This window comes from Suncus etruscus, chromosome 4 (genome assembly GCF_024139225.1).
Source record: "Suncus etruscus isolate mSunEtr1 chromosome 4, mSunEtr1.pri.cur, whole genome shotgun sequence".
NCBI classification, from domain to species: Eukaryota; Metazoa; Chordata; class Mammalia; order Eulipotyphla; family Soricidae; genus Suncus; species Suncus etruscus.
The window spans coordinates 123,172,214-123,184,465 of record NC_064851.1 but is presented as its reverse complement, the minus strand read 5'-3'; the positions used below and the strand labels follow the sequence as shown (position 1 = coordinate 123,184,465).

Sequence of the window (12,252 nt, the reverse complement as noted above, 5' to 3'; positions counted from 1 at the left end):
GTCGTCCTCCCCACTACCTAGGTACAATATTTACACCTGTACAATACGCAGTGTTTCTCCTATGAGCCCTGAGAGACGGGACGGGGTACCAGGCGTCAGAGCACCGGGGGATGCTGGGGGGCGTGCAGATTGAGGGCGCCGGGGTGGGCATGGCCGATCAGGTTAAGGTAATGCCGGTCCAGGCCCTGCACCGGAGCCAGGAAGGGGCTGTGCTGCTGCGCCGGGCTGGGTAGTGGCACGGGAGCGCTGGGCAGGTAGGGCATTGCTGGGCTGCGCGCTGCGCCGTGCTGCCAGGGGAAAGGCCCTGCTGCCGCGCCCTGGGGAAACACGGAGGCCTCTCCCGGGCAGTGACCTCCAAGTTCTGGCCCTGCTGCGTGCAACTGATGGGAGAAATCAGGCTCCGGGAGGGTAGCTAGAGGCTGGAAAGCAGTTTCTGCTCCTAGACGGGCCTTGGACTGCAAGAAGGCGAGGATGCGCGCGTACTTGGTGTCCTTGGTCTCCATCCGCTCCACCGTGGTGAGATAATGCACCAGGTTCTTCATGCACTCGTGGTAGCCATAGTGGAAGTAGTTGGCAAACTCCGCTAAAAGTTCTGGGGTTGGGGGCAAAACAAGTGAGTAAGGGGAGCTCACTCCTCTTGGGGAGGCTGAGGCGAGGCAGAATAAGGAGAGCACCCTCCAAACGCGTGCTCCACCTTCCCACCGCTTTCTGGGATCCCGGGCAGCCCCATTCTGGTAGAGTTGGGTAGGGAGATCTGAAGTCCCTTCACCCCGCTCCCAGCCCGCAGGTGTCTGTGAGGCGCAGGTTCCCTGCCCAGGATCCCTCTAGCCAAGGCGCTCACCTTTTTCCCTTCCCCGCGGAAAATCTGCAGAATGCAGAGCTCTCAGGTACTGAACCGTCATCTCGAGGATCTCCGCCTTCTCCAGCTTTCCGGAACTCTGTGAAGGGATTCTGGTCATCCTAGCGGCCCAGAGGCGCAGCCCCACCTGGCAGGCTGCGTGCCTGGTTTTGGCTGGAGAGGATCGGCGAGCTGGGCGCCGCCGTGGCTCTGAGCGAGGGTCCCGGGGCACGAGACCCACTCGCAGAAACCCTCGAAGTCCCCTGATTCCAGGCATCTGGACCGAGAGTGCAGCGGGAGGTTCCCAGTGGCCCGCACCTTCTCAGTCGGTATCATTACCTGTTTTGCCAACGCCATGGGCACCGTCTTGCCCAGTTCGTTCAAGCAACGGTTAATCCGGTCCCTTCTCCGTTTCTCTATCACTTTGTGGGAAACAGGAGTCCTCTGCGAACACGAGTTTGTAAGTTAGACTGGCCCAGGGAGTCGTCAGATGCTTGACTGTAGCTGTTCCAAACGCCTGTCCAAATCCCTAAAGCCCCCAGAACTCTCACCCTCTCCACCCTAGGACCCATAGAGGCGCCGCCCTTTCCCTTCTGCGCTGGTACCTTCTTCCCATCTCTTTTCCCAGTTTGGCCAAGCCAAATTCAACACACTTCCCTGATCAGGGAGTCTCCTCTATCCTTATTCCTTCTCCAACCCTCTTAGGCTTTCCCCCACACCAAGTCTCCTGTGTCTACGTCCCTGCCGTGGGTTCTTCCAGGTAGGGGCTCCGGGAGACAGAATGGTCCCCACCCACCATCTCAGCGCCGGACAATCTGGGCTCAGTTCACTCACTTTGCGTTCCCTGAGTTTCTCTGACATCCTGCTCGGCGTGCGCCCTCGGGGGCGAGGCGGTGACGCACGGCGCCCGTACACGTTCCGCCTCGTGTGTGCCTCTGCGAGTGTCCCAGGTATTCTGCAGCCTCCCCACTCCGAGGGGCTGCCTTATAAAGCGGTCATCTAGGGCGCCAAGGGCATTCATTCACGAGTTGAATTATTCCATAGGATTAGGGGCGCTGCGTTTTGGAGCATGGATAGATGCATTAAGGTCGGTTTTAAAGAAGTTGGTGGTGGGGGGAACTTTTGCAGCCGAGGGGGGCGAACTGGTGCAGATCAGCTTTGTTAATCCACGTGGCCCTTCAAAGAACACGTGATCGGCGGGGGGAATAACATTTGCTGGGCAACTGCCGGGGCGGGAAAGGCTAGCAGTGAACGCGAGCCGGCAAGTGAGCCAATTTGCCGCAGCCACAGGCGCGGAGCGCAGGGGCGCAGCGCAGCTACGGGCACCGGGGGGCGAGGACCCACACAAAAACGGTGTCGCCTGCTTTCGTCCCACCGCTGAGTTTCACAAGATTGTCTGTTTACAAATCTCAGCAAGCCAGCAGCTCCTGCGCCCAGTGCGTTTTAAAGCCTGTCCAGAGTCATTAAAGCAATTAAGTAAGCCTTTAATAGGCTGTTCCGCCGGGTTCAAGGGAGAGCGCTTGGAGACGGAGGCGCCCCGTTTGTTCCCAGGCTTTTCTCACACGACTTGGTGACACGTCCATCTCCCCCCTTTTTGTTTACACCGCTTTATTTGTGCGGACATCCCGGCAGGTGTGGGGCTGCGGCTGGCACAGGAGGCTCCAGCCTCGCCTCGTCCCTCCCGCCGCTCTTGGGCACGCGACGCTCCCCTCACCCCGTCTCTCTGTCCCCAAGGGCAACATTCCCCCCACCAGCCTTAGACTGTCTCTTCTCTCTTCTCGGGGGGGGGGAAAAGAGGCCCAATTTGTAGCCTATTATCCTGTACGAAACTGTCCATTGAAAAGTATGAATAGTTTCCTTGGGCCAAATTTTAATAATGCCAGCGAGTGTGGCGGGAGGAGGGACAGACAGGCGTGTGCGTGCGTGTGTGTAAGTGTGCGGGGGTGGTGGGGGAGGATTGGGGGGCAACACGGAGAAGAGTGGGCCTAGAAGAAAGGGGGAATGCAGCTGGCCCAGGCGAGCATTATGCGGACGTCACCTGCGAGCGGGGGCGCCTCCAGACCTCTATTCATTTGCCTAATTTTGGTCAATTTAACAAACTTCAGGAGAAATTATTGTGGCTTTGTCAGGGAGGGTGAAGCCTTCTGATCGAATTAACAGCATGTTTTGATCCGGTAAATGTCATTAGAAAGAAGAAACAATCGCGCTTAGAGGGCTCTGAGAAATGCGCCCAAGTGGAGACGCCAAAGCGCAAGGCTTACAAAGGGAGCAAGTAGCTGCCACAGGGAACTTTTGTAGCCGCCCATCGCCCAAGTTTTGACACAAAAAGGCATTATTTCATACTTGAATACGTTTAATCCAACGATTGTCTATTTTCTGCAAACATATTTTCACAGCATTGTTAACTTTTTATGTCCCCTTTCGCAGGCGCCTTTTCTTAGCGTTTGGGGGCGGGAGAGCGCAGGCACTTTGGGCATCAATATTTGTCACTGAAAGGGACTCCGTGAAGTTAGGGAAGTTGATCTCTTTTTTATGGTTTTAGAGAGCGAATATTTCGGGGGAGGAGGAGGGAGGGAAGGCACGACGAGAAACGAGGGAGGAAATTTGCCGGGCGGGCTGGAGGGGAAGGAGGGGGCGGTGGTTGGGAACTGGCTCTGTCTCCTGCGCCCCTGCGGGTTGCCAGCCTGCGCCGGAGTTTCCTTCCCCAGGACCAGACCCGCTACTTTTTGCGATGCCGGGATCGCACTCCGGGGACTCCAGCCTTGCAGTGTGGGGTTGTAGGTGTGAATGTGTGCGGGGGGAGATGGGCTGGGCTTTATATGCAGTTGGAAACTGCAAGACGGATTTTGAGCCAGTGTTATTAGCCATGGAGAAGGCACCTTGAAGTAATTTCTGCCACTTGAGAACCACCGCCAGCATCCTTCCCTCCTTTCTGCTCCCTAGTCCACCTACCTGCTCTCTACTCTGCGGGGCTAAGGCACAGCCCTGGCCACATCCTACCCTCCCACCCGTCTAGGTGTGCCAAAGATGAAGCACTGGCGCTGGAGACTCGGAGAGCTCCGGAGGCGCAGCGCTGGCTAGAGTGTTGGGCCTACGGGGAAGCCAGTAGTCGGCCCACGAGTTCTGGGAGCGGTGGGGTTCAGTCTGCGCCAAGCACCCACTGGGCGACCTTCTGCGCCTTGCTTTCTCAGTCACCTCACGACTCTGCTTTTCTGCTCTGGCCACTTTGGAGCGACCTGCACCTTCCGGCACGCTGCGCTGCCAACCACTGCCGTCTTGTTTAAGAGATGGCGATTTCACCACAGGCACTCGCACACAAAAGGATTAAACACTCACCCTTATCATCCAAATTAACTAACGTGAATGGGTAAAAGGAAGCGCGCGCTTCTCACCCCACCTCCTTTTTAAGACCGGGGGACTAGCAGTTGATCCTCTTAGGGTCGGTGTTAACTGCCAGCTGCAGGCACCTTCCACCAGCCAAATTTTCTGTGTGCACTGTTTAATGCCCCGTATTTACTCAGGGAGCGGGTCTCCACGGCTTGCCCTGGGCTCCAAGCGTGGTTTGGGGTCCCGACTGAAGATGGGTGTGAGGATGGAGAGCCTGGTGAGCGTCCACGCACTTCTCCCACCTCCTGCTGTAGCTGGGGGGGGGAGGGACCCAGAGATCTTCTGGTGAAAGATTGTGCCTTATTCGCCAGTCCCAATCCAGAGAAGGTTTGGATAACAATGCCAGGAGGTGAGGGGGATTCCTGGGGAACCTCAGTTTATCTTCCTGAGGATGGCACCCTATCTTGACAGCTTCTATCTAAAGGCAGATCAGAGGAGAGAAGCTCCCAAGTTGCAGCCCTTTCCAGCTCCACCTCATCTACCGGCTGGAACGACTTTGGGAGTGTTGAAATCTCACTGTGCCTCAATTTACTCTTCTCTATAATGGAGCGAATGCTTCTATTTTGTAGGTCACTGAATGGGCCCCTGAAATGAAGTATGTAAACATAGGCAAGACACCCAAAAGAAGGCTTACAATAGTAGATTAGGGACCTATTTGTCCTGGAAAGCTCTTTTTCTGTGAATCGCATCTAGTAGGATCATGGGGCCTGTGGTGTTGTAGTAATTTTTTAGTCATTTCATGGTTTTCTCATCCCAAAGAAAGTTTCTGACTCCCTTAAACCTCCACAGTGATGCCTCCAAAGCTTGTTACTAAGTTGACCAAAATGAGGCACATAAATGGGGGGTCTTCAGACCACCCCTCTCATGGGTGACATCACTTGGGCTTTATAGCTGGTTCTCACAGAGTGTGTGAAGTGAAGGGGCTCTTCGTATAGAAGCTTCTCAGCAATGTGGGCATTCCCCATTCTCCAGGCATCAGCAACCGAGCAAAGACAGGAGCTAAGAGTTTAAAAAGTTGACAGTGCAGGGCCGAGTAATAGATGGTACAGGGGCAGGGTGTTTGCCTTGCAGGCATCTGACCTGGACCAAATCCTCTAAGGTTCTCTCAGCCCTGCCAGGTGTGATCCCTGAGCACAAAGTCAGGAATAAGCCTTGAACACTGCTTGATATGTGGCCCCTATAAAAGTTGGGTGGTGCTGGGGCCTGAGTAATAATATAGCAGTAGGATGCTTGCCTTACACACAGATGACCTAAGTTTGATTCTTGGCACCTTGAACTCATGAGGAGTAATTTCTGAGCACTGTAGAAGTATGTGACCCCAATCCCCCCCAAAAAAGAAAAATTGGGCATTGCCAATGACAGAGTATGAAAGTTATGAATCTTATGAAAGATAATAAAAGTCTATGAAAGTTCTTGAGTAATTCTATTTTGTAGGTCACTGGATGGGCCCCTGAAATGAAGTATGTAAACATGGGCAAGACACCCAAAAGAAAGCTTACATAGTAGATTAGGGATCTTATTTGTCCTGGAAAGCACTTTTACTGTGAATCGCATCTAGTAGGATCGTGGGGTCTGTGGTGCTGTAGTAATTTTTCAGTCATTTCATGGTTTTCTCATCCCAAAGAAAGTAATTCTAGAAATTAGACTTCTAGAATTAAAAGGCAGTCCTGAAAGAATCCATTAACCACTAGCAGAATGTGTTCATTACTGTTGATAAAATGGTCTTCATTTATTTAGTTAGTTAGTTTGGATTTTGGACCACACCTGGCAGTGCTTCTGGTTCTGAGTTCAGGAATCACTCCTGACAGGCTCAAGGAACCATATGGGATGCTCAGGATGGAACCTACATGGGCCCCGTGCAAGACAAGTACGCTACCTATAGTGCTATTTCTCCAGCCTCCAAAATGGTTTTTATTATTATATGTTTTAGCACCAGGATTTTGTCATGTAGCTCCCAGGCCCTGCAAGGTGGATTCTTATGTCTTTCCAACTTGGGAAACTAGGTTTATGGGAAGTAATTAAAGAAAGAAAATAATAAAATAGGTATTATTCTGTGATTTTAGCTGATTGCTCTGAGACAGAGTTCTGGGTTATTAAGACCTCTCCTTCCACCTCCTGTCTCCAAACATGGAGCAAACTTAGAGACTTTTCAGATTCCTTAAGGGGGTCAGGGAACAAATAAGAGAGGCCAAGTGTAAATTCTTGTCAGAAGAGATAGAAGCTCAACTTCTCTGCTCTTCTTGAGCCTGGGGCCATCCTGAGTGGTGCATGAGGCTATTCCAGGCTCTGTGCTTGAGGTTTCTTTGGATGGTGCAATGGGACCATAGTGTCGTCATACCTGATGATCCCCCTGGTTGTTCCATTTATCCGTCCCCCACCCTACTAGATTTGAAGAGATGAGAAGATGTGCTTAAAGGGATCAAACTTTTGGACTCTACTTTTAGAGCAACTGATATTTTCTTTGGAAGGAACGTCAAAGAGCATCAAATCCAAAATTCCTATTATCTTTAAAAATCTGAGAACTCGGGCCAAAGAGATAACATGGAGATAAGGCCTTTGCCTTTCATGCAGAAGGATGGTGGTTCGAATCCCTGCATCCCATATGGTCTGCAGAGCCTGCCAGGGGCGATTTCTGAGCATAGAGCCAGGAGTATCTCCTGAGCACTGCCGAGCGTGACCCAAAAACCAAAAAAAAAAAAAAAAAATCTGAGGGGCCGAAGTGATAGACAGAGGTAGGGCGTTTGCCTTGCATGCAGCTGGCCCAGGACGAACCTGGATTCGAACCCCAGTGTCCCATATGGTCTCCAGAGCCAGGAGAGATTTCTGAGTGCATAGCCAGGAGAAACCCCTGAGCATCACTGGGTTGGCCCCAAAACCAAAAAACCCAAAACACAACAACAACAGAAAAAACAATCTGAGGACTCAGATGACCTGGCATACTCAGTGGCACCCAGCAAGCTTTTGTCCCAAAGTGCTTTCATAAGTATATGTTGATGTGCCTCAGTTTCCCTATTGTACTGTGACAGAATGTCCTGAAACATGATTTAGGATTGACCAAATTGTTTGCAGGATGTTATTGCCTCTGATTGGGTGATCATTGTCAGAACCAAATGCCATGTCTGTCAACCTTCCTTCACATGCTCCTGCTTTTCAAAGGTCCAATGGCAACAGAACAGATGTGAGCCAAAGGTGGGGAAGACCAAACAGAAGGAACAGCCCTTGGCTTTCCTGGGCTTGTACTCGACATCCCCTGAATGATAGTCTTGACACACAGACATTCTTGATACCTATACTGGCAACTATGCCTCAACTATCCTATTGGGTGGCCAGCTTCTCTGGGTTTCTTACTCAGTTTCCTAAGTATTTTTTTTCTGATCACAAGTAGTATTTTCAGCTCAGCAAAAGGTAGTCTGTGGCAGGAGATGGCATTGTCAGTGGAGCTCGCAAGAGGGACTCAGGATCAGTCTTTCCTCGAGGACAATGTGGAACATGCTTGTCTCAGTTCCCCATTGCCAATTCCATTTTAGTTGTCCCCATTCTACATTTTCAACATTGCTGAAAATCTCTGGGCTATCTCTTGCACTGAAGAAGTTTATTGTATTCTGCCCCAGATCTTGGGCTTGTAGGAGATTAAAAGATAATGGGACAGTACCTTGGCATTTAGTATAGGGCAGGGGTAGCCAACAAGTTCAACACAAAGCCAAAATTTTAAACTGTGAGAGTCAGAGAGCCACACCACGCAGTGACCTGCCAAAACAAATGCTCACACAAAAGCATATGATTTTAACAATAATATATTAAACACATATTGCATTTTGCCATTTTGAGTGAGGGTAAAAATCCTGTTCGCTACCCCTGGTATAGGGTAATCTTCCTATCTCGAAACCCTCACCTCTGCATTTGGCTGTATATGGTGACATTTATAGGTCCAAGAAATTTGGGTATGGATATCTTTAAGGGATATGATTATCAATGGAATATTATGCAGCAGTCAGGAGAGATGAAGTCATGACATTTTCCTATACATGGCTGCACATGGAATCTATTATGCTGAGTGAAGACACAGAATAATATCACTCATCTCTGGGTTTTAAGAAAAATAAAAGACATTTTTGTAATAATTCTCAGAAACAATAGAGATGAGGGTGTGGTGAGTGCAGTTACAGTAATAACTACACTGACAACTAACATAACAATGTGAATAAATGAGGAAAGTAGAAAGCCTGTCTCAAATACAGGTGGGGGGTAAGGAGGTGGGAGATTTGGGGTATTGGTAATGGGAATGTTGCACTGGTGAAAGGATCTGTTTTTTTATATGACTGAAATCCAACTACAATCATGTTTGTAATCAAATTGTATAAATAAAGATATTAAAAAATAGAATAAGAAAGGAATATGATTATTTACTTTTCCACATTCAGTGAAACACCATAACAGTAACTGCAATTGCCTGAGAGTTAACAGTAATTGCTAACAGTAATTGCCTGAGAGCAAGACTGAAGAAGGAGGGGCTGGAGTAATAGTACAGTGAGTAAGGAGTTTGCCTTACATGCAGCCAACCTGGTCGGACATCCCATCTGGTTTCCCAAGCAAAGCCAGAAGTAATTACTGAGTGTAGAGCCAGGAGTAACCTCTGAGCACCACTGAATATGGTCCAAAAATGAAAAACAAAACAAAATAAAAAGACTGTAGAAGAAAGAACAAGAGGCAGCAGGAGAACAGGTAAAGGAAAACACATTCTAAATTCAGCAGTTTCCCCCTTTTCTTCCCCTTTCTCTCTTCCTCTTTCTTTTTCCTTTTACATCACAGAATTTTTTGCCACAAGAATACAGAATCGAAGTTACAATATTTGTGATGCATTATTAGTGCATCATCAGGTTACTAAGCTGTGACCTCTGTTCCCATGTGTATATGTATGTATGTATGTATATATATATATATACACACACATGTTCGGTATCAAAACTAATAAAGTCCTATCCTCTCTCTTCTCCATCATCCATCCTTCTTCTAGTTGACCTCTGGTCCTTAAAAATGCCATGTTCAAGCTCACCATGATCAGTGAGTCCGAGATCTGACTCTCCTTACTGAATGGTCTTGAGTAAGATGCTATAGCAACAGTTTTAGCTGCTATAAAGCAAAGATGATAAGTACCTATTTCTAGGCTTATTAGATGGCTCAGTGAGTTTATGACCACTGAAGTTCCTGGTCTAAAGTCTGCACTATGAGTGATAGATTGGAGTGGTGAATCTAGTGCATTGATCTGGTGATCCATACCTCCTCTTTTCTGGGACTTGGGTTAAATCCTCATCTGCAAATGGAGTACAGACCATTTAGTTATCTTGTAGGAGTTTATAGAGTGATGCCTACACAGGGAGGAAATCTGATCTAAGGTGGTAAAAGGAAGAGGATGGTAGGAACCCTTCAGAGAGGAATCCTGAGGAGATGATGTGTGAGCTGAGAGTGCGTTAATTTCCTAGGACTGCATTGTAGAAAGTTTCTACACAATTAACATGACAGACATTTGATTTCCACTCTAGAAGATTGAAGTTTAAAATCTGGAGTGGCAGAAACAGGGAGGGAGGCTCATATTTTTTCTAATCTTGTCTTTGAGGAAATCAGTTTTTCTCAGGGAACACATTCAGATAACTTGCTAGAAAAGACAGTCCTGGCAAACTCCCATTGGCCCTGATAAGATTCACACATGATGTGAGCACACATCTGCAAATGACTAGGTGGTTGGTCAGTGTGCCATGCAGGGGCACTGTTTATTTTGTTCCTAGCCTGATGGAAGGATAATTCTCACAGGTTAGTATCAGGACCACTAATTCTCTGGGCATGAGTGCATTCTAAACCTTTACTCCTATAACTCCCCAAACTATTAATTAAGGTTTTTGTTGTTTAACAAGTGAGGAACCAATTTAGAGAATAGGACTTTTGACTAAAGAGTACTTAACCAATAGAGCTGGATATAGGCTGATCCCAACACAGACTAAGTACCCCACCCACATGCTTCTTTTAGCAGAGGCTTGGCCTCCCTCCACTTAGAGCACTTTGACATTAGCGGTCTTGGGAGAGTCTTTTCAGCCAAGAAACACTCTCATATTCAATAACATAATATAGCTACTAAATGGCAAAGTAGAGAAAATTCTCAAATCATCTAGTGTCTTCATAGAGTATGTCTCCCTTTTAGAGCCAGATCCCCAAGGTAAAAATAGCCAACAATCTATCTGAAGAGATGGTGCCTAAGCTTCTTTACACATTGGAAGCCTTGGACAACACACATTTCTGTGGCTCTTCCAGATTTATTGACAAAAGAATTGCTGTGAATATTGTCTTTGAATCCACATTTTTCAAAAAGATAGAAAGAGCGAAAGGATGGAGGAGAAAGGAAATAAAAGAAGGAAGAATGAAAGAGAAAGACTAAGAGGGAGGAAAAGAGGAAGAAAGAAGGAAGAAAAGAAGAAAGGAGGGAGAAAGGGAAGAAGAGAGGGAGAGGGAGGAAGGAAAGAAGAAGGAAGAAAAGAAGAAAAAAGGAAGAAAGGAAAGAAGAAAGACTCGCTTTCTCCTAAAGGTGATTCTAATGGACCCATCCATGGCTCTGTGTTATTTGATTTGTATTGCTCTGTAATGACTTGTCAATAAATGAATGAATGATGAATCAGGTGCTTCAGCACTCCATCATTGACCAGTATGCCAATCTAAAGTTTGCCTCGTGTTCCAGAACTTCTGTGCTGTGCTCCATGTGTCTGTGCAACTCCTCCACTGGCCATGTACAACAGACCTGGGAGTAATCTGTGGTGTGGGGACAGGGCCACTGGTGACAGGGAAATGATTCCAGGCCAGAACCCTCCTTGCCTCTTGACTTCTCCCTACTACTTACCTTTAGTGCTACATGGTCTGGTCTTTCTTGTGCTTCAGCTACTTCTGGGAGTTTCGATTGCCTGTCTTTACACCTGTCTTGTTCCTCACATTGCCTTCCATCCAGCCCTTTCCTCTCATATCCTCATGCCCACCAGAACCTATTATGGATAATGAATAGCACAAATAAAAAGAAAAGGATAGCTCAGAGGTCAAGTACCTGCCCTGCAAGCCTGAGGCTGGTGAGGCTCGAGTTGTATCCCCAATTTTTTCTTGCATGCTGGAATATAGTCCCATTAGCCCTACCATGTGGGGATCCTCCAACCACAAGGAAGTGTGTGTGAGCTCTATAGCCAAGATATGCAATATACCAGAAGCAGCTGAAGCACAAGAAAGACCAGACCATGTGCAATCCCCCCATAATCATAGAAACAACACAATAAATGGAAGGAAAGAGGGAAAATATTAGAGAAGTCACTAAAATGTTGTTTAAAAAAATAACGTGATGCTCTACTGTGGTTATGTAGAGGACAAGTAGCAGAGAAAACTGTGTTGTCATTATTTCTGAAACTGATGGAAGAATAATCAGTAGGTTTTATTTTTTTAAGACATTTTGCCCATCTCCCCCTTTTCCTTCTTATTGACTCAATGACTGAAAAGCTTGCCTGACCTACAAAGCTCTTTTGAAGACAAAAACAACAGGTGTGGAAGTTCAGAGTCAAGGACTAAGCCTTTCCTAGTATAAGTTGATTCACTGGGTACAGAGTTGGATGATGCCCTCTTGTGGTTAGAGCAACCTTTGATACTCTGAGAAACATTCTTTTTTTTTTTTTTTAAACACCTTGATTACACACATGATTGAGTTTGGGTTTCAGTCATGTAAAGAACACCACCCATCACCAGTGCAACATTCTTAAAAGAGAATCATCCAAGAAGAAAAAAAAAAGAAAATCATCCAAGGTCTTCCTTTTTAGAGACCAAGGGCCCTGCACAGGGCAGGCATCTGCCCTCCTGAGGTGAGCATCGGATTCACTCATCTTTGGCCCTGGTCTAATGCCCTAATATCTGGCATGTAGAAAGAGAGCTCTCTACATTTTTTGTTTTTATTTGGTGGCCATACATGGCTGTACTCAGGGCTTACTCCTGGCTCTGTTCTTAGGAAACCA

At 47.7% G+C, this 12,252-nt stretch overlaps 1 protein-coding gene across 2 annotated transcripts; it reads right to left on the bottom strand.

The window, feature by feature from the left end:
* Positions 1–95: 95 nt before the first annotated feature.
* HELT (helt bHLH transcription factor) lies at positions 96–1,699 on the bottom strand. 2 transcript variants are annotated; one of them, XM_049772407.1, is made up of 4 exons: positions 1,673–1,699; positions 1,178–1,282; positions 830–938; positions 96–583 (listed from the first exon to the last, which is right to left on the bottom strand). In XM_049772407.1, exons 1-4 carry the CDS (start codon positions 1,697–1,699, stop codon positions 96–98), a joined length of 729 nt encoding a protein of 242 aa, XP_049628364.1. The 2 variants fall into 2 exon arrangements, with proteins under 2 accessions (XP_049628364.1, XP_049628365.1); XM_049772408.1 differs by having other exon boundaries at positions 96–592; positions 842–938.
* Positions 1,700–12,252: the final 10,553 nt, after the last annotated feature.

What these genes read in the sequence shown, in the direction of transcription:
- HELT (XM_049772407.1), bottom strand. Translation starts at nt 1,699, where the DNA reads ATGTCAGAGAAACTCAGGGAACGCAAA. An exon ending in CCATGGCGTTGGCAAAACAG is followed by an intron (nt 939 to 1,177) that starts GTAATGATACCG and finishes ATCCCTTCACAG; the next exon opens with AGTTCCGGAAAGCTGGAGAA. An exon ending in GGAAAAAGGTGAGCGCCTTG is followed by an intron (nt 584 to 829) that starts GCTAGAGGGATC and finishes CAGAACTTTTAG; the next exon opens with CGGAGTTTGCCAACTACTTC.